Below are 25,938 nucleotides of genomic sequence, written 5' to 3' on the forward strand. Positions count from 1 at the left end.
TTCCAGTGCTTTTCAGTTACATTGGTCTTGCGTGGAAACATTTTAATTTTGCTGTCACGTCCCCATTCATTAGTATCAGTAACCACACTGACTTACCCCATAGCTCTTCATAGTGAAGGGAAACCTCCTTCATATCTGTTAAGTCTTTTCCTTCGGTTTGTGTCGCATGGGTTTTATGTGTCTCTCTACATTCTGGGACATTATCAGGCTCTGTCTCAATGACTGGTGTACTGGATGTAGACTGTAGGCTATTAGCGCTATATGGCGAAGGATCATCGGAATCCATTTATATTTAAAAAAATATATATATATGATGTTACGTTGTTGAAAAATACGTTTTGTTCTGCCTTGTTTAAACATAGCACTCTAAATCACCTCCTGTGAGGAGATCCCGGCAGTTTCAGGATTCAAAAGTGGCTTTTTGAGGCCTTCCTCGATGATGACACTCACTGTGTCATGGCAGCTGTAGAAACAGAGGGTGTGGCATCACCACATGGGTTTGAGGTAGCGACATCACTGGGCAGTGTGACATCATCGATTTGTGACCTTTCCTGGAACATACTCTACAAGTTAACATGATGGGCTTCTAAACAGTAGAAGTAAAGGCTATCACTTAATTCACGTGCACAGTGCAAATAGTAGTTTCTCCAAACTGATGATTCTGGCACAACATAGGAACGTCATTTTTGCGAGGCTCAAAGGAGAAGAGGCTGTTGACAGTGTTGCTGGGATATTTCTCCCTTTTAATTATCAGCATGGGTATGATTGCTATACTGGCCTCCCTTAACGTGTAGGTATTCAACTATGCAGCATGTGTAAACAGCTAGGTGAGGAGACCAACAAAGGGAATGCAAAACGATCCTTTAATATTTCCTCTCCTTTATTTCACACAGATGTGCAAAACAGAAAGCTGTAAAACTAAAAAATACAAATATGCTTTTGCTTATATTGTCTTTCAAACGATTTCCATATAATGTTTTGTACACACGAAACAGAACAGATTGACTACACTAGTACTAGCAGTATGCACATTTCCTTGTCCCAATAATACATCCCTAACTATCTTCAACAAAATACTCATCGGCAATCACATTGTATTATTAGTCTACTCACCAGCATTGCCCTCGTGAGGAATCACAACTATGAAGCTCTTGAACACTGAGCTCTCGTTCCAAACGGGAAGAGAACCGGAAATACACTCCCAAACATGTCATGACCAAAGGTGGCCAATAGATATCATTAACGGACCAAATGGCTCAAAGGAAAACACAAGGGAAAACCTAAACGAACGAATGGTCGTTAGGACCAAAACAATTGCTTTTCCACCACGTGGATGTAAAGACAATGAGGAAATGTTTTGCATTTACCTTACTAGTTTTGGTGTACTCAGTTGCCTTCCTCAGAGGCTCTCAGCTGAGTCCTTTTTATCAGCTGGACTAAGTTAGAATGGTGAGAATTGGTTGGTTGAAAAATATGACGGGAGTAGCACATCAAAAAAGTACACAGAATAAAATTAATTATAAAGGTAATGGTGTAGAATACACAATACACCTAGTTTTACCATCACTGGCATCACGACAAAATTCTCCAGAAGGTTTCAGTATGTTCTGTTCATTTTTGTAGAATGTAATATGGTATTCATTTCTTATCCTTCCACTTTTGTTTTCATACTCGGGTGTGAAGCTCATTTCCTGCCAAAAATAATTTTGACATTTTGCCTGCCATCTATTCACATTTTCAGATGTGCATTTATTTTAAAATCAACACTTTCGAACAGTACTTGAAAATGCTGTAGAACGAAAAGCTGCTGTTTCATGACAAGAATCATAAACCTATGATTTGATGCATACACCAGATAGACTAAGCCCCATCACGAGTCGGTTTATCCACGATTCTTCCAATTTATATTCAAAACTTGGAGGGTTAGTACATACTTTTTTTTCATTTCAATTCTGTTGCTTTTCATGGGTTGCCATTCATTAAATTGATCTGGCTGCACATATGCAAAAGAGTCCAGTACGTATATCCTCTTCTAGTTGTCCATCTTCATAAAATTACGCACAGCATTCAGAAATGTGTTGCTGTGATCACCTGTAAAAAAAAAGTAACCATTCTATTCGATGCACACTCCCCAAAGTATCATTTTCTGCATGTTTAAATCCAAATCTGACTAAATTCTCTCCTCTTTCTGGTTAATTCCTGGCTAGTTTGGCGTTCTTTCCAATGATATCGCCATTAGCGGGCGCATGAGGCAGTATCTGCATCCCGCAAGTACCGCTTGCTTTACCTGGTACACGTGGACAGAATTTTTGTTTTCTCTCAATTAACTATCCACCTATCCAACCACTTTCTGACCTGCAGGCATTGGGGCAGGGAACACCCTGAATCAGTCAGCAGCCAATTAATTGCAGGACACACAGACACATACAACTATTTACGCTCACACCTACGGACAATTTGGAGTGCTCAATTGGCCTTCCATGCAAGTCTTTGGAATTCAAATAATTTTTTGTTACACTAGTGGTGAAAATAGTTTTTTTGCGTCAGCAAGCACATGCCTGAGACTGTTTTATGGTATTTTTTATTAATTAGCTAATATAAGTTTACTTAAGGCGCATTAGCTCTTCAATGTTTATTAACATGCATTTGTCATTATCCTCAGGAGAGTGGTTAAAGAATGTTTTGTGGTATTGTTTTCTCTATATTAAAAAAAAAAGAAACATGTTTATATTATAATGCACTTTGATGAATTTTAATCCTAATCTTAATGTAATTAGTTTTACTGACTAAAATAATAACCTTGGATGTGTGTCATCGATTTTTACATCACCTCTGAGTCTGCTTGCTCAGACTGACAGTGAAGCACAGCCTCATGGACAGTGCCGAAGATAGGAGACTTCACTTTGTCATTGAAGAAACCGCCCATTTGCAGATTATTCACAACGCCAGCTAGAGAAATAGACAGAAAGGCAAGTGAATGATGAGAGTGTGACAAGGCAGATGAAAGACATGAAATGGAAAATGTATATTGTGCATTTAATGTCTGTTGTCAACGGGTCCGTTCTATGGTTTGCTAGCGATGCCAGGAAACTCACATTGACAAGATGCAAGCAGCACCTCCACACCGACTTCCCCATAATCTTTGACAATCTGAAAAAGACAACAGCAAACAGGATAGGACAATAAATAGGGATTTACATCAGTAATTGAATGCCTTGTGGGTTGCAAAAAATGGAAGTGACGTCAAAGGTAAAGGTTTTAATTGAAGCCTAATCTTTGTGTGACTAATTCCCTGACTGAATACTTTGTTTCCCAAAAAATAAATGTTGCACATAATCATCAAAGTAACTAAGTACGTCACACTTGCTGGATGGAAACAAGTCCAAAACCTGGAAGGGTTTGGAAAGCAATGGTTTGGAAAGCGATGGCCAGATTCCACAATCTGCAGATGCCTTCAAAAAACACCCAGTGTGCCCCTGCTACCCCCAAAAAAACAAAAAAACATGTGTGCCTTTGAGAGCTCACATGAGGGGAGTGCATGTGGTGTGGCGCCTACTTTTTTCCAAGATGATTAGTAAATATTGCCAGTCATTTCATAAGCCTGCTCGACAAATGGTAACTATGGTTTTCTTACACCACTCAAGATCTTGACTCCCACAGTGTCTAAGAAGCTGACAGGGCTGAGGTCGAGGATGATGGCTCTGGGCATTGAAGGGTCAGGCTCACTCTCTAACTGAATGGTGGCGATATCCTTCTCATGCTCCTCCAGCGCTCGTTCCTGAGTATCCAGAAGGACGCAAATACAAGCAAATGATTTATTCTTTCATAATGAGAGCAAACATATCAAGTTAAGGGTAAATGTGGACAATCTGGTTTCATATCTGAGCGGGAGGCTAAAAAGCAATTCTGTAACATGTGGAATTTGTATTTATGTAGCATTCTCACCATGTCTGCCACATTGTTTTTTGCAGCATTTTTGGCTTTTTTGATCTCATACTTCTTCATTTTGGCTTCAAGTTTCTTCTTCGCTGACAGGATTTTGGTAATGTCATAGCCAAACTAAAATGCAGTACATAACAAAAGACATACATGTAAGCCTGACTTTTATCTTCATACTATTTTGTTTACATGAAATACACAAACACCTATTTCTGTTTCATTTATTTTTCTTCACATTGAGCACTCATGCCAGAAATCCTCTTCACTAAACCTCAACCAATGAGAGTACTAAAGCTGTAAAGATTTGAAACATGTCAATCCATCCATTTTCTCCACCGCTTGTTTTCACTGAGAGCTTCAGGTGAAAAGTTCACTCTGGTCTGGTCGCCGAACCACAATAGCCATTCATACTCACCCCAAAATTTTTTGTTTTGGTTTTATAATGTGGGCAGGAGCTGGTGTACACTGTAAAAACCCACGCAAGCACTTGGATAACATGTGAAAACCACACAGGTCCTAGCTGAGTAGAATTTGTGAAACAGTGATCATCTTGAAAAAGACTTGATACATCATAGTTTAGTAAATGCAGAAAAAAAGAATGTATGCTGTATGTTGACCAAAAAAAGACTGCAATAGGCATCCAGCATTTAGAGATATTAGTTAAAAACGAGTTGTGAAACTCGATGAATACCTTAACTGAGTTCTCGCATCATTTCACTTTTATCCTCATTTGTGCCAATATAAAAGGGTACACAAGAAAATAAGCTAAACAAAACAAAAACACTCAAAAGAATTACAGCTCGGATCTGATGTTGAGATGTTTTATGTCTATTCAATTTTTTTTGTTGCATTTGACCCATTTTTTAAACAGAAAATGTCAGCACTGCATGTAATGTTTTCTTGTCTCCTCGTTTTTCGTCTAGTGACATGTGAATAACTGCAAGTGTTTCCCTATGAATTCATGCGCAACAGGAAACAATGACTTCCACATTGAAATCCTTCAAGCACCCGATCTTAACTTAACAGTCATTTCATAGGAGCAGATACCTCCAGTCATCTTAATGAGTGGCATTTGTGAAAGGTTATTTGTGCTCCCAAGGAAGCAAAAAAGTTCCCCATTCCTTATCTTACTGACAAGCTGACATGAAAATTAATTAAATATGTTCTATGAATATGCCTTTTGTCAAGCATGCTTTTCCTGTATCTGTTTTCCCTCTTTTCTAAACAAACGCGATGTGGAGAAAAGACTTGGTTGACGTTTTGAACAATGTTGGTGATATAACTTTTCAAACAGCATGTACCTTTGTGCATGAATAATTATCGTTGTAAAAGGATAGTGTCCATATTAACGTGAGTGGAGTCACTATACTGCGGTTCACTTATATTAAGGCTTGGACTAAAAAACAAAACAAAAAACTGAATTTTATTCCAATATTGTGTAATTCTTATATACTTTGACTTTAATGTGATCAAATATGTTTACACTTTTAAAAGTTTGAATAACTACTATAAATGGGTTTCAAGTTTGTGGTGGGATGTTTTGGTTTTTTTAGAGCTTTTTAAAAAAATGATGTTTTGTGCAGTCGATTGATAACATGTCACTGTGTGTGCGCTTGAGAATGTGTGTGTTGAATGGTGAGGGGCTCACCTTCTTGCTCAGTGCATCTTGATACATTTCAGCATTGGCAAAGTAGAGCGTGGCAGAAGATTTGAAGATCAAAATACCCGGCACTTCTCTCACCTTACAGCAGTCAACGATTGGGGGGGGGGGGGGGGGGGGGGAAATATATCACAATACTATCATTATACCCGACCATACACAACATTATGACCACGTTAAATGAATCGCTATAAAGTAAACCCCCCTCTTTAATGGGTTCCAGGTTTTCTGTCCCACTATTTCGTTGGCCTTTTTCAGGAGTGGTCTAGAAGATAACCCATTGATGGAGGGGGAGATGACTGGTTATTGAGTATATGCGTGCTCGCTGTTAATACCTTGGTCAATACCTAATATATAATTGATGATACCTCTGGTATATAATTCCAGTGTCAGTTGCACTTTGACGTTCTATGCCTGAGTAAATAGTGTTCAAACAGGCAAAGCCTCAACCAAATACTTTTTAGAAAACACAGTAAAAACACACATTATATGCATCATTTGCACTTAACTACAACTAATGCATAACAATCACATCGTTGTTACAAAGGTTGTCTAGTGGCAAGAAAACCTTTGCATTTTGTCATTTGGGAAACCAATAGTATGACAATGCTGACTGGACAAATCATTTTCTGAATGAAAACAAAAATATTGTAAAATGAAGAGCTGGAATTTTGTACCAACACAGACATTACTACAAGCACTAACTTAACTCTGAAATCTCATATGTTCTACATGAGTGTAGTCCTCCACTGGCCAGTAGGTTTCTGTGTTTGGCGCTTGCCCCAATTTGAGTACGTAGGTCTGGAATAAACACCCACAAAAGAGAGGAAAATATGATTCAACTACAAGATTTAATATAACTTGACGATTATTATACTATTACTGGATATATTTCCTACAGCTGTGTCCTGAAGATGACAGTAAGCATTGCGAAGCAATTGAGGCAGCGAGTCCAGGTCAGGGTTCAACAGCAGGGGTAAGGAGGAAAGTGGCGAGCCAGATCTCTGGAAGAAGGACATTTGTGGTAAGGCCATGAGTCAATGGTAGAGTGTAATTGAGAAATCTTGATTAGTTATTTTTTCTCCAAACAAGTCAGTTCTAGTAAGCATAGCATGGCACTTGTGGCTCTAAAGTCGTATAGCTGATCTGTTTAATTATTTTCACACACCGCCAAACAAAAATACGCCACCCTCCCCACGCTAGCGACTTCAACAAACATTTGACTATGTGCCGCTTATCAGAAGCTGACACGGATAACGCTGTGCTAACAATGCAGCTTTGCTTACCTTTGAACTTTAACAGTGATATTGGTTCTGTCTAGTGGAGAAGCATTGAGATGCCAGGCTTTCTGTCAACCTCGCTGCCGAATCATACAGTATGATTGATTGATTGGGATAAGTTAGCCAGTTAATGAGTGCCATAAACCAAAAATGCAGAACGGCTTGCTTACAGACACATCAGCAAGAGGCAGTTCAAAGGTTGTCTAAGTGATTTAATTTCAAATCTGATTGGTGATCAGGCACATCAGAATCCCCAAGATGTGTATAAAAGCAATTGTTAAGGACTCAATTTTCCCTACGTCCCAATGAAAAAGTAGATTCTTCTTACTTATGTTGCAAAATAATTGTCATCGACCATGACTACCTGAGTACCCTTTTTTTCCCAACTCACCATGTCTGTTCTGTTTCTCCTCCACAGTGCAGGTATGTCCAGGAATTGCTTCATCATACCATGTAGGTTCACATAGATGATGGCAGCCAACATTGCCTGTATACATGTAAAAAAATAATGTTTAAAAAAACTAAAGAATAAAAACAGAAATAGCGGCACAATTGTTGTCTCTTCAACAAAAATAGTGTCAAAAATAAAGCATGGTGATACATGATGCGACACACGTGCTACATGTGATACTTGAATATTATTTATTTGTACTGTAAAACAAGAGAACCACCAGCTTGTGTATGACTCGTGTTGTGTGGAGTGGCTGCCTCTACACTTAAAGGTTGTTGATGCTCTCATGCGCTCTTCATGTCCAAAAAAGAAGGCCTTCACAATTTACAATGGAAATAAGTAGGGCTGTGCAGCAACCAATCGGTGGTGACTCGAATAGATGTGGTCATTAAAATGAACCATGAAATGGATTTGTGGTGTCAAGTCACATATGTATGATAGTCGATTAGTTGGTATCAGAGGCGTAGCCAGGAATTTTTTCCAGTAGGGGCGCACGCCCACAGGAAAAAAAATCGAACATCACCCACGCCGTTCGCTGATCGCTAAAACAACGTCCGGGAGGCAAACGGTGAATGGATAACATCGCGCACATAGAATAGCGCAAGCACATTCGCGCAAGACCGAAAGAAAAAAACGGCATGAAAATGAAGAATCGAAAAGCTCGATTTTTTATTTTTTTATTTTTTATTTATTTATTTATTTTTTTTTCAACCGGGGCGCAGGGAGTCCCGGCTTGGCTACGCCTCTGGTTGGTATTCCAAAATTTGTTTGCCATCTAAAAATGCTCCTGAATATTTCATATATTATTCTAAAAACTAGATTAACACGGACAGACAGACCTTGGGTAGGTTTTCAAAAAGAGCTCCAATCCAAAGGGTGATGAAAAGAATAACAATGGCTGATAGGGCCCCAGCAACCTGCATTGAAGAGAGCCACAACACAATTATTGGAGGGGAACGTCAATCAGGCCCTGCCTCTCTTCCTCTTACAAACCTACCGTAATTTTCGGACTATAAGTTGCGTTTTTTTTCATAGTTTGGGTGGGGGGGGCGACTTATACTCAGGAGTGACTTATATATGTTTTTTTTCACAAATTTTTACTTGATCATTAACACATCACTTACTTACAAGTATAGTTGACCACTTCACATGTTATTTTTAGTATAGTTGATCACTTCACATGCTTTGATATCTTTATCTTGAACATATTCAAAACATGAAAAATAGAGAGAAAAAATCAAATAAAGTAATTAACACTTTAAAGCGCCATATCCTCTGGACATGTCCTCTGTCACCAGGTTGACATAAAGGACGAGAAATTTGATCGATGGATTTAATGATTAGGAGTGACACAAATGGTTTGATAATATTGTTGTTTATGTGATAGTTATTTAAAATATAGTTTATATATCGTTGTATGGGCCTGTGGAATAATTTGAACTGCGGCGCGGCACACGGCATTGTTGACAAAGGACGATCGATGGATTTAATGAATTGGAGTGACACAGATGGTTTTATAAACGTGTTATTTATGTAATAGTTTTTTTAAATAACTGAATGTTACGTCAGGCCCGTTCTCAGCTCCTCGTTTGTGTTTGTCACGTTAGCATACCGTATCGTTTAGCCTGTTGTTGCCGGTTCATGTCTGTTCTTGGTGTTGGATTTTGTCGAATAAATTGCCCCCCAAAATGCGACTCCGGAGCGACTTATATATGTTTTTTTTCACATTTTTGGGCATTTTATGGCTGGTGCGACTTATACTCCGGAGCGACTTATAGTCCGAAAATTACGGTAAATGATAAATGGTAAACTCAGCATTCTTCCATGTAGTCCTTTCAGTGCTTTAGGTGCTGTGTGATGTTGATAATTTTACTTTGGGCTTTGACATTTGTCTTCCACAAAACCAATTAATCTGACATTTTAAGAGCTAAAAGGAAGTAACATTTTAGTCTCATTTAATAATGCTTCCAAGACTGCTATAAACAACTGACTCTTAAATCTCCTCTTGACAATCACAATAGATGCAATAAACAACTGACTCTTAAATCTCCTCTTGACAATAACACAATAGAAGTGGAAAATTGACTAAGTAGAAAATGAAATTGATATGGATTATTCCGCCCACCTGGGTCTTCCCTCCTGTGCTTTCCTGAACCATAGAGCGCGACATGGAGCAGCTGACAGCAATACATTGGAACATTGCCCCAATGGAGTTACTGAGACCCAAGGCTATCAGTTCCTTAAGCATAAAAGGGACATGTCTTAAGTCAATCATTTCGACATTTTCTGATCAGCGTGCTTGTGTCCTACCTGGTTACTGTCCACTTTATATCCATATTTCAGTGCAAAGATCCTTCCCAGTGAAATGGCGATGCCGTATCCCACCACGGACAGGGCGAAGGCGTCCCCAATCACCTGAGTGAAGAGCGAAGCTCTCGGGAAAACAGGCGGCTGGAGACTGCTCGATAAGTTAAGATAATCGAATAAAACCCCCTTGATTGATTCAAAAATGTTGTTTCTCACCCTGATGGAATTTCTCCAACCACATCCACTCCATAGTTCTCCGGTAAGTTCATTTGCCAGGATACCAACGTAGCTACGGTGATCTGGAGTAAAAGCGTGTTGACTGATTGATACCTTCATTGTTAAATGCAGTGCCCCTATATTTATGTGCCTTATACTCACACCAATCAACTCCACAGGTATTGGGATGGGAATTTTTTTACTCAAGTACAAATTGAGCTCCTTTGCAAGGACGAGGGCAATAATGGAGACAATGCTGACCACCAGAGTCCCGATGTTGGTCTGTGGAACGAGATAAAATATCTCCAGCACTGTCTGCAAAACAACAACAAAAGCGAGATAAAGGAAAAGGGATGTGGCAAAAGCAAAGACAATAAATACAAATTTTTACGACTTTTGTATTTAGATCCGCAAATACAGATATGAGCACGATAACCTGACATACATATAACAAAGAGAGCGGTCCGCTGTATCTCAAGGGGTTGATTCCAAAGGTGTATTTGAGCTGGGACACGATAACATGGATTGCGGCACCAGTGGTGTAACCTCGGACCAGCGGCTCCGAGAGGTAGGTCACCACAAACCCAAAACGGACCACGCCGAGCAGGATCTACATTGATTGGACAACAAAACATATGAATTCAGAAATGCAGGCTTTGTTAGTGGGTATGGAAACAAAAACGACACCTGAAATAAGCCTGTTAAGAGAGTAACGGCAGTAGCCACTCTGATCCGTTCCGCATCGCGAGCAGGGATGTCCAATGCACTCATGTTGGTCACATTGTCCCATGTCATGAAGTTTGAGTCTGGGGCTAATCGCTCCGTAACCCCACCGAGCATCACACTAATCACTGCAAATGTTCCTGAAGGAGAGAATACTGAACAAGTCATGTTTCCTGTTTATCAGAAGTGTATTGAGATAAATAGGCCCAGAGTTCACAATATGAACCCCAATTCCTACAACAACAAAAAATACAATGATTTGTAAATCTTTTTCAAACTATTTTCAATGAATACACTACAAATACAAGATATATAATGTTCAAACTACTGATGAATCTTCTTGTTATTTTGCACACAATTTGTCATTTTGAATTCGCACCATGGAATTGGGGTTTGTAAATTTAGGAGTAAATTGCGGCTATTTCAGTATGTATACTGTTTCTAAGATTTTTGTTTGGTGGTGTCCCATGAAATCTAATGTGAAATCTGTGCTAAATAACAGTTGCGAGAGCCTTTTCCACACAATATGTGGTGACTTGTGAATAACCAACCTATTGAGATATGCTTGGATGTGCCGAAGATGAAGTAGATGAGGACCGGGTAGAATGAGGAGTAAAGGCCAAAAACTGGAGGGACGCTCGCTAACAAGGCATAGGCCATACCTTCAGGGCCACAAAAAAATAATATTCACCATATCACCTGATTACATTGAAATCAATGTACAAAACACCTGAGTTTTAGTTTGACAGGTTCAGCAAGCGTGAAAATGCCTGCAATCTGTTTGTATGCAGTATGTAGCCTACAATAGCTCACCTTGGGGCAGCTGCATGATGCCCACACTGAGCCCAGAGATGAGGTCACCCAGGGCATTTTCTTTGACGGAATAACGAGGCAACCACGACAGAACAGGGACGCTAGCCAGCAGGGAGGTCTTGAGACTCTGACTGGAACACCTGTGACGAAGATTTGACCTAGGGGGGAAATGCACAAGGTTCACTTGTTTTCATGAACTGTGGTCTCTGTGTGGAACACAAGAGGGGAAATGTCAAATGTCAATCTTTCCCTTTCATGCGAGCACAATATGTATTCCTTTGTATGATAATTAATTGCAGATAACATGGGACTGCTCAGGTTCGAATATAAGAAGTGAAAAAGGGGATGCTGTAAGATTTCTGGACATGAGTAGAACGTTGTACTAGGTTCATCTTGTTTTTTCTTTTTCAATTACTTCACTGGTTCTTCTATATCAAACAATTTGTTTTAGGTTTATTTACCTGACATGTTTCGGCGGGTTCTTAAGCGTCACAACCACATCAGTGACACTCTGATGAAGGCGGAAGAACCCGCCGAAACATGTCAGGTAAATGAACCTAAAACAAATTGTTTGATATAGAAGAACCAGTGAAGTAATGAGTAGAACGTGTTCAGTTTATCACCGTGTCCAAGCAGGAAGAAATATGTGGACACATTTATTATTATTATTGTATATTCTGATGTATATGGCAATCAATCACAAATGTTTGATTCCCTAGATTGGAGTGAGCATAAATTATAATCAGACACTAAAGGTAGCATTTATCTCAAGCATTATGAATTTCTGAGAAAAGTGAAGAAAGCGAGTGATGGCAGTCTCAGACTACACGTTTTAATTTTTTTTGTTTTTTTTTACCTTTTTTACCATAATTTCTCAACTGAAAGAGCTGTAAGTGATGATATGATAGTTCATAGTGAGATGTTTTTTTTTTTTTTTTTTTTTTTTTTTTTTAAAACGTTTATTTCGAACATTAAAGAAATACAAGAAAAAAAAAATAAAAATACAGAAAATGATAACTCCATAGTACAATAGAATATAAAAGAAAAAAGATATTGCATTATAATTTTCCTTTATCGTAATGTTCAAGGGCAGCTTGGGAAAATGTGTTAAATGTTACAAATGAATGTAACGATTTTAATTGCTTTATAGTGTGAGGGGGGTTCTCAGTGATCAAATATGCATGAGGACCAAAACAGAAAATTGTTTTGCGAACATGGCAACAATCAATGGATGAGGATTCATGACATTTACCTGAGGGAATTTTTGACCTTGTTACACAGAGACATTTTTGGCGTCCCGGACAGTTTGTCCACAGCGTCTTCATCCAAGATCTCTCTGTGGACTCTGTCAACAAGTTCTCCCCCCTCTGCCATATCTACAATGCAGAAGGTTAACAATAACACTATGATGGAATAATTAAAATACACATTATGTGTCCATACTTACTAAGCAAAGAGAATATGTAGTGACAAATACTCCGTGCTTTCCTGCTGTGGTAAAAACAATGAAAACTAAAAAAAAAATAAAATAACTTGAGTCTTCAGTTTGTTTTTCCCAAGTCAGACGGCAGCGCTGCCTAATAAACTCATCCAATTGAATAGAATCAAGTTGGTTAGGTCCTAAGATGACATCCTACAAAGTCCAATTCATGACAAACGATTCCTTGCTATGTGCAGATATGTCCCCAGTCTTTCAATCGCATTTGTTCAAGAGTTTTCCATCTGATTCAAGTGGAGCAAGTCTTCAGTAACTTTCCTTAGCCAGAAAAAACAGTGGCGCACACTTATGGCGCCTCCTTTAACTCGAGCTCTTGTCATATCTTGCATTTGTGAGAGATTAGATAAGTCAGCCATTGGAGTCAGGATTGTTTCCTGTCCAATCATTACACCAGACAGAAGAAAATATGATGCCGGCTGGATTACTTTCAAAACAGATTCATATTTGAGCGATTGATAGATTATTTTATTACGTGGAAGCAGAATTCCCCTTTGCTACTGAATCAGTTGGCCACATTTTAATCATGCGTGATCAATGATGTCATGATCAAATGAAATATATCGCTTGCATCAGGTCAAAATCCCCTGTCATAATTTGGTAATTTTCCTATTATTGCTCAGTCTCTATTTGTGTGTTATTTTTCCAAATTACTGACCAAAGTCTTGTGTTGAAAATAGCTTGCTCTCTTTGACAATGCTGATGGTTCAACAATTTATTTTATTAATTTTTATTTTATTATATTCTTTATTTTACTATAACAAACACAAAAACATGTAGTCCTGGATATGACTACTGCACTATATATTTATATATATATATATATATATATATATATATATATATATATTTTATTTTTTTTTTTATTTTTCACGGGTATTATCTGGAACAAGAACTTGCACTCACCATGGCAGTTGAAGGCGAGTGTTCCACCTTCGTCAAAGTTTATTTTTTACAGACAACACCACTGTTGAATACTGTCCAGAAAACACAACAAAACGAAAACAAAATTCACAGAATGTGATACTGATGTCCACTCTTCACAAAGATGAAGTCGTGTCACCAGGAAGTCCATAATCATCATGAACCATAATAGAAAAATAAAGGAAGAGTGAACAACATGGACAAGCTGACTGGCCCACTTGCCAGCAAATGACCAGGCCACACCCAACACTCTGTGACAAAATAAAGATCATAGCCACTGACACCATCAAGGGCCCTAACAGTCACAACACTACTTGATTGGTTTGATTTGTTGTTGTTTGTTTGCCCTTGTAAAAAAAAAAATACCCCAATAATAATTACATATTCCTATAATATATAATTATAATTGTATACAATTACATACATTGACAAATGCAAGCGTGCTAAGTAGTAGATGTTTAATGAATGTTATAGTGCAATCACAGATTACGGCTGCATTCAATTACTAATGATGTTAGTGAAATGAAGTGCCAATTCTTTTTCAGGGCACCTCAAGATGCTGTGGGACGTACTGTATATGATTCCTATGTATGAATTCATATACACTGCAAAACTGTACGACTGCAAAACGTTCTTAAAATTAGTATTTTTTTCACAAGAAATGTTTTATTTTCAGAAAATAGTCAGAAAACTGACCACTATCAAAGTTCCTCATTCAAAAAGCACTAATATTTCCCGAAATGTAACCACACATATTTAATAATAGTTTTAACTGCAAAATTGTTTGAATAAATTGGACTACAACATTTAGACTTCCACTTTGAATGGTGCCAGAGTTTTGAGCGGTATAACACATACATACAGAGGAAGCAGTCCAAGTTGTACATTCTAATTTATCTTGCATCAGAGGTAATTTCCTGGGAAGAGATGAATGAATAAAATTAAAACCTATGCATAACAAATAATTGCTATGCAAATCTAACAACTGTTTTGCTCAGCTATCCTCAGTTATAGAAAAATATCACTTTCTGATAAGATGTTCTAGGGTAGTTTGCATGAAGACAATCATTGACATTAAGGGTGTGGTACTTAAAGGGAACATGACTTTTTAATTGCTTGTACACAAATACCTCAAGAAGCACAGGCAGGGCTGATGCAACGATGGACGGCGTGATGGACTGATGGAAAGATGCAGGAGCTTGGCAGGCTGTTGGGAATGCAGCCGTGATACCGAAGCTGGGATAAAAGACTCTCTATTGACACACACCACACTTCAAGTTTGACCTCACATAGTATGCACTTCAGTCACGTCATCAAAAATCACATTTATAGATAAAGATGTTTGTGACACACACCTATCCATTGAAAAAAGAAACATGCAGGTGTCTGCCACTACTTGACGTCTAAATTGGGTGTGTGTAAGCTTGAGCACGTGTCACAATGAATGAGAGGGGGAAAAAAAACATGCAATAAAACTGACCTGGGCATGAGGCCAGAAACACACGGATACTCCAGGCTTCAAAGTTCTCCACGAGCTGTTGAACAAAACATCACAAGCCTTGAGAGGATGCCATGACTAGTTTTATTCCAAGCAAAATCTGTGAAGAAGCTTGGCGGGTTTCCTTTTTATTATTTTGCTTGTCAGTGAGGTCAAACATGTGATGAAGTCGTAACTAAGATTGGTTGGTCATTCATCAAAAACTGACAGTGTGCAATCAACAAAGTGTTTATCAAATTTGGTGATAACGGAACCAATGAACGGTTTCGTATCACTCATAGAAGATGAGCATTTGAATTGGATTTTCTGAAAGGGGAGGAAAAAACTACGTTGTGCTCAAATTTAAAGTACAAGTTACTTGGCTACCACAATTTGACTTTCAATAAGCTTAGAAGAGATTTTACCACAAATTCTAAGTGTGTTTTGCTTATCTGCAAATTAAATATGAGATGAGGATTATTTTTCATACAACGCAATCGACTGGCAACCAGTGCAGCATATATCTTGCTTCTCACCCACACTCTGCTCACCTATGACCGTGAACAGGATAAGCGGTAGGAAATAATTAATAAGTTAACTGCATATTGAAAACACAACATACTGACATACATGTATTGAAGACATAACAAGGACATATTGAAAACATAGCATACCTTCAAAGTACAAATCAAGGTGGCGGCTGGGAGTCAATGGGGTTTTTTGCAAATGTTTTTTTTTTACATTATTTGTGAACATTAACCTCCGCCCAACAAAAACTAATCAGCAGACTTACATTTCAGGTCGGGAAATTAGATACAAACAGTTGAAGAAAAATAAATGCTCCTTACTTTAGGCCAATGATATATTGTGATTTACTATGATAACATGAAAAGTACTTGAAAGTCACAGAAAAGGTTACCTTGTATAGTCAGCTCAAAAAGACAGATTGAAATCATAACCCTTTAAATACACTTTGTTAAAAGTTTTAACTGTATTTAATGTTTGTAGTAATCTGATGGAAACTAAACATTTTTTATGCAGATACGTCTCTGTTGACTCAAATGTGAATTGAAAAACATTTAGAAAATTCACTGATTTAATTGTAACGAATTGTGTCTAATGGGTATATGTTTTAATCATGCGCCACTCGTCATACATATTGTGTTTGACATGGTTGAAGGCAAATAAGCTATGAATAAAGAATTTTTATGACCAATTATTGTGAGATCACCATTGCGATGTCCTGGAAATCTTGGTTTGCTGTTCCACAAGAATCGCAGTTATTTGGGCATTGGTTAGTGGCGAATTGAGTTTTGACAAAGAAGGCTAAGGCCAGTCCAGTCATCTTGTCTCGACTGTACTTCTACAAAATAAATATCAAAAGAATTGATTAATCACCTTGCAAAGTGATGTCATGGCCACAGTGTCAATGAAGCTGACTGAGCTAAAATCCAGAATCAAGGAGTGGCTATGTGTCGGGACATCAGTGGAGGACGACAAGGAGGTTTCGACTCTTACTGGGTTCTCCGTCTGAGCATGACTCATGATCTGAACAGAGAGTGGAAGCGTTAGAGACAATTGCATTACAAATGTGTTAGTTTGTGTGTGTTTTCCACCTGTGTGATCTCAGTGAAGACCAGTTCAGAGTTAGCAAAATAAATTGGACTGGGACAAAGGATTATGGTAACTCCGGGAACCATCTTTGCCTGCGAAAAAGAACCAAAGAACACTTGGCTGCTAATGAAAGAAGGATGCAGCCTTGATCCAACACAAAGTACCAAGGATATATCACTTACTATATTCTATATGTGGAGACTCCATTATTCAGCTTTTTAGGATTTTTATTGCTCAACTTTTTCTAGGTTATCTTAAATGGTATCCATGAACGATAGCACAAAAGCAACACATCTTTCATAGTTACAGTTGCTGCAAGATTAAATTAAAGGTAATAGAAAATGTGAAAACACCTCAGTGTAGAGTTGCACATCTCTGTAACAGTCTGTCCCAGGAATTTGACCTAAGACAGCAATGGGGGAGCTGGAAGGTATGGACACATGAGAGAAAGATTCATACAACATGGCAAATGACTCCAAAGCTAATTGGGGAAAGAAGCTTAGAAAAAACACACAGACAGGGCTTTAATTCATCACCTATTAAGAAAAATAGCACTCTATAATGTACTTCATAAAAAACAATTAGAACAATTAGAGTGTAACAAAATAAACAGTAAACTACAGCTGGGAGTGACGAAGACCTTGAAGCCTATTTTTTGAAGAACTGTTCTACTATCTGGCAAAGCGCAGCTCGTTTTGAAGTGGATTGAGTTGGGTACAGCGCTTGTATCTCAAATTTGTGTTTGCAAGTCAAAGTAGTAAAAAAGAATTTGCAAACAGCAGTCTTTATTTTAGGCCAAGATCCTTTGCTGTGTTCAATTGAAGGCTTAAACGTACAGACTGTAACATCACACAAACAGTTGACGCGGTAGAGAAACAGCACTGACCGTTGGGTTCTGTAGATGAGCACAAGCAGGGAGAAGGCGATGGCCACTGCCAGACCCAAATCCAGGTTTAGGACTAGGGTTGAAATAAGTGATGCCAACCACACAAGCTTGAGTTGGGAAATACCAGAGCAGAGGTCAAACATTCATGATCAAGAAGGCAAGGGTAAGTGTCTTGATAATCAAGTGCAGAATATGTATTAGATTGAATGTGCGTTTGTATACTACCAGGTCCAATCGGTCAGACTTCCATAACAAAAGCACATCTTTAAACTGAGCCAGCAACCCCTGCAGGTTCACCACAATGATGACTGCTAACACTGCCTGGAACACACAGCATGTTTCTATTCATTCCTGGATCCGTTGCCAGTCCTACCAAGGCTGACACACAGCAACAGTCAGACAACCATTGACTCATTTTCTACCACTTGGTACTTGAAGTGGGAGGAAGCCAAAGTGAATACATGCATTTAATTTTCAACAGAGCTCCAATATGTAAGTATGACTGCAAGAGATGCTTTTGCAGGATTAAAATAGCTGCAATGATATAACAAGTAGATTTTACCTTTGGCAGCTGCTCGAAGAGATGACCAATCTTTAGCAAAATGGTTAAAATCATCAGGGCTGATACCAAGCCAGACATCTGAAGAGCAAAACCGCCAAGGAGCATGTGAGCAAGGACAAACATGGGGATTTGCATTTTTACCATCATCATCGTTTCTATTGAGCAAATAAATATCAGGATACTTAAAATATACAATTGAAAACTAGTATACTAATCATGCTCAGAAGGAGTTGGCTGAAGTGCAAAGCTTGTAAACACCCACTGTTTTTGCAGTATAACATTTACAAGGAATTGTTACTCATATTCCAGTTTTACAAATACAGGAACAAATAAAGAAAAATTCAAGATAACATAGAAAAGAGGAAAAAGTACCTCTTTGTTATCAAGCAGTAGAATGTATATTGTCTTTGATTGACTGTAGTTACTATTTCATAATATATAAAGTGAAATAAAAGTCCATGAAATAGCTCCTTTGGGCCAACCACTTAGAACATAAACATGCATAGTAGTAGTAGAATGAAAATTGATGACGCTATATCATGTTGCTCTTTCAACAGAAGAGTCTTTTCGAGAAACAAACGATACCTGTGTTTTCACGCCGATGCTTTCCTGAACCAGACTGCGTGAGAAGGAGCAACTGACAGCAAAACACTGGAACATGGCTCCTATGGAATTACACAAACCCAGAGCCAGCAGGTCCTAAGGACAGAGGAACAAAGATGGCTAAAAAAATAATTACAAAAAAACATGATGAAAGTAATCTTTCAAAATGATCAGTGGAGGCTCAGAGAGGGTTTGAAGTGATGTTTGGGAAAACTGCTGTGGTGAGTTTAGATATCAACTAGCCCAGCAGTCTTCTATTTGAGTCAGTATGGTGTCAGTATGGTGTCAATGGAAAGAGAACTCTGCAAGTTAAATGGAATTGTCAAATCGTTACAAAATGTCAAAATGACTTGGAAACAACATCGAAAAACCATTACACTGATGTAATGTAGCTCATGGGATGGTCGCAATACTGCTATTACTGCAGTCCCTTAAAATAAATTGTCCTCAATGTACTAGCACTGTCATGGACCTGAGGTGATTTCTCCTAGCATGAATCACCCTGCTAACTAAAAAAAGTGGACCCTCAAATATTTGACAAGGAAATTGAGAAAGTAATAATTCTTGAAGAACTGGGTTAGGCGTGCTGTACCTGACTGGAGTCAAAGTGATAACCATGTTTGAGGGCAAACGTAGAGCCCATGGCTGAGAGGAAGCTGAAGCCCACCAGAGCGATAGAGAAAGCTGGAATGAACAGTTCCCTGGCCATGGTGAGAGAGGGGATGATGGGGGGTGACAGGCTGCAGAAGACGAACGATAAAGGAAAACACCCATTGAATGACGATTCAATTCCAAATCCAAGTGAAACAATGTGCCCTCAATACTCTTCTCACTATTGTTCAAAAAATGTTTCCTTTAAGATTTAGCAGAGTAATCAACCAATCAAAATTCCAAAGAAATTGGGATGTTGTGTAAAACATAGAAACAAAATACAATGATTTATCTATCATTTTCAACATCTATTCAATTTAATACACCCACCTCAAAAATAGAATATTTATTGTTCAAACTCATGAGGTTAATTTTTTTTTTTTTTTTATTCAAAATTATTTAATTATTTATTTGATTTTTTCACTTTATTTTTGCCTGCAATACATTCCCAAAAGCTGGGACAGGTGAGACAAAAGATTGTTTGGAACATTCCACCCGTGAACAGGTTAAATGGAAAAAGATGATGTTGTGATTGTACTGTATTAAATGTGTGTATATATATATATATATATATATATATATTAACAACAACATTAGTTCTAAACATGCCAATTTAAGACTAAAATGTGTAGCTTATTATGATAGTAAGACAGCAAATATGGGTCAGTCAACATATAGCCTCTATTCATTGTCTCTATTCAAGATTGTGTAATTCATGTCAATACACGATAACAATAGCATTAGCATCTGGTAATAGAAATGGTGGAAGTTGAAATGAAAACAGAAGCAAAAAAAGACAATACGACTATACCACTGACCCAGAAGGAATGTCTCCGACCACCTGGACTCTATGTTGTTCAGCCAGGTCCATCTGCACCGAGACCACAGTACCCAGGACAATCTGTAGGCCCCGCAAAAACAACAGATTTAACAAAAACATGGTGTTGTATCACATACTGCTTAAAGTAGTTCAACTGGAGGTTAAAGCTCTGACACTTTGCAGCTTTGTGAATTAAGCAGCTCATCACATAAATGAAACACACAATTACTTAAAGACTTGTGAACCTCTTTAATCTATGTACATCAAAAACACAAAATGCATAAAGAACCCATAAAAACAATACCGATGAAATATATTAACTATTTACAGTCATTTGTTCACATGGCTGTTTGTATGTGTTGCTCACCAGTATGACTTCCCAAGGTATGGCCACAGGCAGCTTGCTTTTAAAATGTTTATTCAGCATTTTGCCACCAATGAGTATCACCATAGAAACCACAGTGACTGACAGAGTTCCAGGTACCACACAGGTAATCCCACACAGGACGTCATGTAAAGTCTGGAAAAGGAGGACATAATCAAACCAACAGATGCTTTAATATATAATCCTCATCGTCTTTAAAAAGGGCATTTAAAAAGCATTACTGTTAGTGAGTATGTGTGTGTGTGTGTGTATTGGGGGGGGTGTTAATCCACTGTTCCGACAGCAGAGAAAGTTTGATGATAAAATGTACAGAAAGTGGTGGAAATGAAAAGTGGATGCTAGTGGAATGCAAAAGAATCGGACCTCTGCCCCGGATAATACTGTACATGTTAAACTTGTTTAAATGACTATCATGACATGCTGTCATTTGAATAGAAATTGTCCGTGTTTCTGTTTGTGTGTGTGTGTGTAACTACAACCAACCCATGCGGAAGCCATCAGTCCAGTGTGTCTCTGTGCAATGATTCCGGTCATGAGGGGAAGCTGCAGGGCAACCACATGCAGGCCAGCACCTGTTGTATAGCCTCTGATGAGAGGATCGCACAACCAACGGCACACAGACCCACAGCGCAGCAGATACAGTAGGAGCTGGATGAGTACACATGCACATACTGTACATATACACGCATGCTACCGGTTTTCAAATCTAGAATTAATATGAGCTGCGATGAATATTATAAAATAAATATATATATATACATACATACAAATATATGTTTATATATATACAGAAATAAATATTAGGATAAACAAACTAAATTTTCAAAAGGCAGTATTTGTGTCAGAAATTAGATGATAATGTATTGTGTGTGTGTTTACCTGTATGAGACCACATAGCAAGGTAAGTTGTACAGCTATGTTGACTTTAGCTGCCGCCACATCAGCACCATCGTTAGGCAACTCCACAATGGCAGTGACAGATCCAATCATGATGGCCAGGACACCAAAAGTTCCTGAAACATAAACACACTATTTGCTGAGTTTCAAAGTTACATGTACACCAAGCAGATTAGTTTGGCATATTGGGTGTAATTCTTGTTTCCATCATCAAAAGTTGCATATTTTATGGTACTGGTACCTATTTTGAAGACATTACAGCAACGCCATCAGGCATCATGGCGGTGAAAACACAAAGCTGATCAGGATGTACCATTGTGAATCCATATTATTTTTGTGTATTCACCCACAAAATAATTTCCACACATTTGTAGAGAGTTCTGGAGCAAGGCATGGGGATGTATATTTTGTTGACGTTTTTGTTTGAATGTGACAGTCACCTAAGGAGAGATGTTTGGAAGTGCCGAATATGAAGTAAATGATCAGCGGGTAGAGCGATGTGTAGAGGCCAATCGCCGGAGGAACACCTACCAACATGGCGTTGGCCATACCTGCACAGGATAGAGACAAAAGACACATGCTTTAGAGGTTAATGGAACGTGGATGAAAAATATCTCTACTCATACATGTTAGTTTTATGCTTTGAGATGAAATTGACGATGGTGAGCCAAGCTGTCTCTGAGAACCAATTATGTTAACATCATATAGCAAGTCAAGACCAACAAGTCACCTGTATCGTCATGGCTCACTAAATCCATTCATTAAATTGGGTGTTTTTTTTTTTTTTGTATAGTTTGTTGTTGACTTGTTTGCATTAATCCCTTTTCTTTAGGGCTTGTTCTCATGTCACTGGCAAGCTGGCATTGAGCAAGAGACCCTGGACTGGTTACCAGTCAATTGCTGCACAAACAGACAACTATTCTCAATCACATTTACAGCATGTGTTTGGAAACCAAAGTAGACATGAAAATCAACACAAGCACGAGAACATGCAAACTCCACACAGGACAGCTGAAGCTCAGCTTCGATCCTGGAACCTTAGAACTGTGAAGCATAAGCACTAACTACCCGTGCGGCGAGACGCCGTGTTTACATGTGTTTTTTTTTTTTAATGATAGTTTCTGCTCTATTGTACGTTGCTCACCCTGTGGCAGATGCATGACGCCCACGCTAAGCCCTGACATCAGGTCTCCCACTGCATTTTCTCTGATGGAGTAGTGAGGCAGCCACGACAGGATGGGAAACAAGCCCAGCAGTGTGGTCTTTATCCTGGCGCCTGAACACCTGAATGCAATGGAAACCCACACAGAGAGTTAGATATTGGCCGTGGAGAGTGCATGCAGAAAATCTGACCTTCTTTGACTCACCGGCACTGCATCATCTTGACCCTCTCCAAGAAAGACATGGATGTGTTTACTCGCTGCCCAATAATCTCCAGCTGGGCCTCATCCAGGGCCACAGCAAGATAATGACCGTTGTCGGGATAGGTATTTTGCTCAGAGTCGTCCATTTAAAAAAAAGTTTAGGGATTAATAAAACAGAGGATCTTCACTTTTTATACCGTGTGCCTTCAATGTGTCCTAACTCTGAAGCACTTTTCTGCCTGTGAAAGGTCATGAAACTTGAGTAGGGAGGTTTTTCAGCTCAAGCGAATGAGCAAGAAGGGATGACCTATTTGAATGCTAGGTTCGCTGCAGGAGTTCACGTGCCAAAGTGAAAGTAGGGAGGGAGCAAAGCACACAAAAACACACGTGACTCCAGGAGGGTGGAGATTGGGCATGGGCAACCCTTGAACTCCGGACACTGCAGAGCTTTTACAACCCCCTTCAGTCCTAGTCCAGCACCTCCGTTCTCTTGCTCTGAATGCTTCTATTATGGTTTGTGTGGAAATAAATGAATAGTTGCACTATCAATACATAATTCTAGAATGCAAAAATGACTGGAGCCGGGTTCCAAGCGCATCTTTCTTCAATTTCTCTCCCCTCTGAAACACAACTACGCAGTCCTAAAATGTTGTAATCTATATAGTTTATACTTTATCAGACAAACAAAGAGTACATCAGGAAAAACGAGGCAACTGCATGGCACACTCCCCATGCTTGAGGATCATTTATACTGTTACATAACGGATATAAATACTTCATGATTCATTGCCAGGGATCAAACCTCCAACCTATCGGTTGGGATACAACCACTTTACCAATTATTGTTTTCTAACATTATCGAATCATGAGAAACTGAAGTCTTTGGATGTGATGTGAGACATCTTTATTGGTCTTATTTAGTTTGGATCAGATACTACAAGTCCCAGAGTGCACCGCAACAGCTGCCGTCACTCAAGGAAGTGTTCAGGGTCCATTGGCTGAGCCAATAATGCTTTAACCTTTAATGTCCTATTAGATTTTCATGGTACACCACCAGCCGGGTCACAAAAAGTATGAGCATTAAAATAATGATCATTGGATCTCAATTTATACACATTTATTTATTTGTTTAAGTAAAAGCGGCAAAGAAAATGGAAATTTACTCTGCCTCGGTAAAAGTTCCCATGGCACTCCAGATGATCTCTCAGAGCACACCATTACGGAATGCGGGAAGAAAGTCAGATTACCTAGCAAAACCCCACACAAGCTGGAGAACATAAAAGCTGCGCAGAGTACGCTCAGAGCCCGATCCACAACCCCCAGAACTGTTTTTTTTTCTAGAAAGTGCATATTGGAGGCATTTTGAATTTTGAGGGATTTAGAAAAAAACACACGGCAAAGATAGCTGCTGAAAACTGGTGGCCTGCTCCATCATTTAAAATGCCCATTAGGTTATTTAACTGATAGATCAAGCCAAACACACACGTAATTAAGAGTTTATGAGTATTCTAATTGATCAAAACAAATAACAGGCATTAGTTGTTTTTTTTTTTTCTAGAAGGTGGGATCAGTAATGTGTCTGTCTCAAAAGCTGCATAAGGTTTTTCATACGTTCGGAACGCCATCGAGGTGACTGATGCAGAGGAAGCTCAAAGAAAGAGAAAGTGAAGCTGCGAGAGAAGCTGAGGTTGGTAATGGGACGCATTGGAGGGAGACGTGTTGGACGAGGTGTCACTGACTGGGTCCACATCTTCTGTTGTGTGATGAATTCTTTGCATCCTTCATCTAAAGAGCAAAATAGAGCAATGTGAATAGGTTTACATACACACTATAGTCAAGCTACTACCACAATACTACTGTATTTTGAATTATCATGAGTAATTTCTTAAAGACAAAAAGATGGCTACACCTTAAAAATAGAATCTGTCTTCCTCAGAATCTTACCGCTCGAGCTGAAACTTAAAGTTAACTCTTCATTGTGATTGCCAAGATGAGGGGTTGATGGAGGCGGTTTTGGAGAAGGGGCCACATGAATAGATGAAAAAGAGGAGTCGGAGAGAAGGAGGGATCGCCAGGGTGTCACTGTGGAATCTGAGAGGAGAGGAAGTTGTCTGTCGTGATCAGAAGGTCTCTCCTGATGGCTGCGCTTTCTGCGTTTCATACGCTGGGGAGTCCGTGACGGGAGATGAGGCTTGACTGTAAAACGTAAATAGAAATGAGTCTGACTTAGGCAATTCCAAATGAAACTGAAGGATTTTCTCATAAACATTCCAGTGTAGCTTTCACAACTGGGAAAATACATGTAGCTCACCAGTATTATTTCCAGAAGAACCAATGAGAGGAAGGTGTTCACGTGGCATTGCCAAGATGGACTGCAACTGACAGAACATGAACAATGCAAGCTTGTGAAAAAAAAAAGACATGAAAGGGTAAAGACATGTTTGAAAGGGTCAAAATAGGTTTGGCATAAAAGCCATCTGTGAGAAAATTTGCTGATGGACCAGTGTTCTTAGTCCCTTCTTTTTAAACATAAAAAACATAACTTATTTTAACATAAAAAACATGACTTATCTTTTCTATTCATCTAATATTCCACTTGTTCTTTTTAACATAAAAAAACACAACTTATTTTTTTCTATTGGAGAATAAAGCTGCCATTTGCAAAAGCGTCCTTTTCCTTTGTGTGCAAAGAATGCTATGGAATTGGAAAAGCTCGAAGAAAATGTGGGTTACCACTGCTTTAAAGGATTTAAACAGGGCTTTAGTTTCTTGTTTTCTTTGATGAACTTACTGCGACAGCCATGAAGTCACATTAATAACTGCCATCAATTACACACCCATTGTGGAAACACAAGCCATGCAAATGGGAGT

At 38.7% G+C, this 25,938-nt stretch overlaps 3 protein-coding genes across 12 annotated transcripts in view; all 3 read right to left on the reverse strand.

Annotated features, from left to right (window-relative positions):
* Positions 1 to 862: 862 nt before the first annotated feature.
* On the reverse strand, positions 863 to 14,013 carry LOC119119450 (solute carrier family 26 member 6-like). 3 transcript variants are annotated; one of them, XM_037245817.1, is made up of 20 exons: positions 13,791 to 14,013; positions 12,642 to 12,765; positions 11,390 to 11,547; positions 11,128 to 11,238; positions 10,541 to 10,716; positions 10,299 to 10,463; positions 10,016 to 10,168; positions 9,854 to 9,936; positions 9,641 to 9,788; positions 9,456 to 9,569; positions 8,170 to 8,247; positions 7,271 to 7,366; positions 6,499 to 6,603; positions 6,332 to 6,400; positions 5,588 to 5,680; positions 3,946 to 4,059; positions 3,635 to 3,778; positions 3,096 to 3,150; positions 2,831 to 2,949; positions 863 to 2,091 (listed from the first exon to the last, which is right to left on the reverse strand). In XM_037245817.1, exons 2-20 carry the CDS (start codon positions 12,761 to 12,763, stop codon positions 2,068 to 2,070), a joined length of 2,127 nt encoding a protein of 708 aa, XP_037101712.1. In that variant the 5' UTR covers positions 12,764 to 12,765; positions 13,791 to 14,013; the 3' UTR covers positions 863 to 2,067. The 3 variants fall into 3 exon arrangements, with proteins under 3 accessions (XP_037101712.1, XP_037101710.1, XP_037101711.1); XM_037245815.1 differs by lacking the exon at positions 13,791 to 14,013 and adding an exon at positions 12,837 to 13,198 and having other exon boundaries at positions 12,642 to 12,792; XM_037245816.1 differs by lacking the exon at positions 13,791 to 14,013 and adding an exon at positions 12,837 to 13,197.
* Positions 13,793 to 23,496, reverse strand: LOC119119451 (solute carrier family 26 member 6-like). 3 transcript variants are annotated; one of them, XM_037245820.1, is made up of 18 exons: positions 23,071 to 23,496; positions 22,848 to 22,987; positions 22,144 to 22,254; positions 21,686 to 21,819; positions 21,290 to 21,454; positions 20,789 to 20,941; positions 20,420 to 20,502; positions 19,543 to 19,690; positions 18,933 to 19,046; positions 18,348 to 18,425; positions 18,011 to 18,106; positions 17,786 to 17,892; positions 17,253 to 17,322; positions 16,902 to 16,991; positions 16,684 to 16,833; positions 15,289 to 15,343; positions 14,939 to 15,061; positions 13,793 to 14,725 (listed from the first exon to the last, which is right to left on the reverse strand). In XM_037245820.1, exons 1-17 carry the CDS (start codon positions 23,211 to 23,213, stop codon positions 14,940 to 14,942), a joined length of 1,959 nt encoding a protein of 652 aa, XP_037101715.1. In that variant the 5' UTR covers positions 23,214 to 23,496; the 3' UTR covers positions 13,793 to 14,725; position 14,939. The 3 variants fall into 3 exon arrangements, with proteins under 3 accessions (XP_037101715.1, XP_037101713.1, XP_037101714.1); XM_037245818.1 differs by having other exon boundaries at positions 22,848 to 22,998; positions 23,079 to 23,495; XM_037245819.1 differs by having other exon boundaries at positions 13,793 to 15,061; positions 22,848 to 22,998; positions 23,079 to 23,496.
* A 485-nt stretch (positions 23,497 to 23,981) lies between these two features.
* Positions 23,982 to 25,938, reverse strand: part of LOC119119453 — a 3,155-nt gene continuing 1,198 nt past the window's right edge. For 2 of the 6 annotated variants that reach the window (XR_005097295.1, XM_037245826.1), the window contains 3 exons: positions 25,379 to 25,445; positions 25,012 to 25,263; positions 23,982 to 24,852 (listed from right to left, as the gene is read on the reverse strand). Coding sequence is in view for 2 of the 6 variants with exons in the window: in XM_037245826.1 (XP_037101721.1) it covers positions 24,635 to 24,852; positions 25,012 to 25,263; positions 25,379 to 25,427 (519 nt within the window). In the remaining 4 variants the exon portion in view is untranslated. Of the gene's footprint in view, positions 24,853 to 25,011; positions 25,264 to 25,367 lie in introns of all 6 variants that reach the window. The other 4 variants (XR_005097293.1, XM_037245825.1, XR_005097294.1 and 1 more) reach the window with 3 other exon arrangements.

Source organism: Syngnathus acus, chromosome 2 (genome assembly GCF_901709675.1).
Source record: "Syngnathus acus chromosome 2, fSynAcu1.2, whole genome shotgun sequence".
Taxonomy (NCBI): domain Eukaryota; kingdom Metazoa; phylum Chordata; class Actinopteri; order Syngnathiformes; family Syngnathidae; genus Syngnathus; species Syngnathus acus.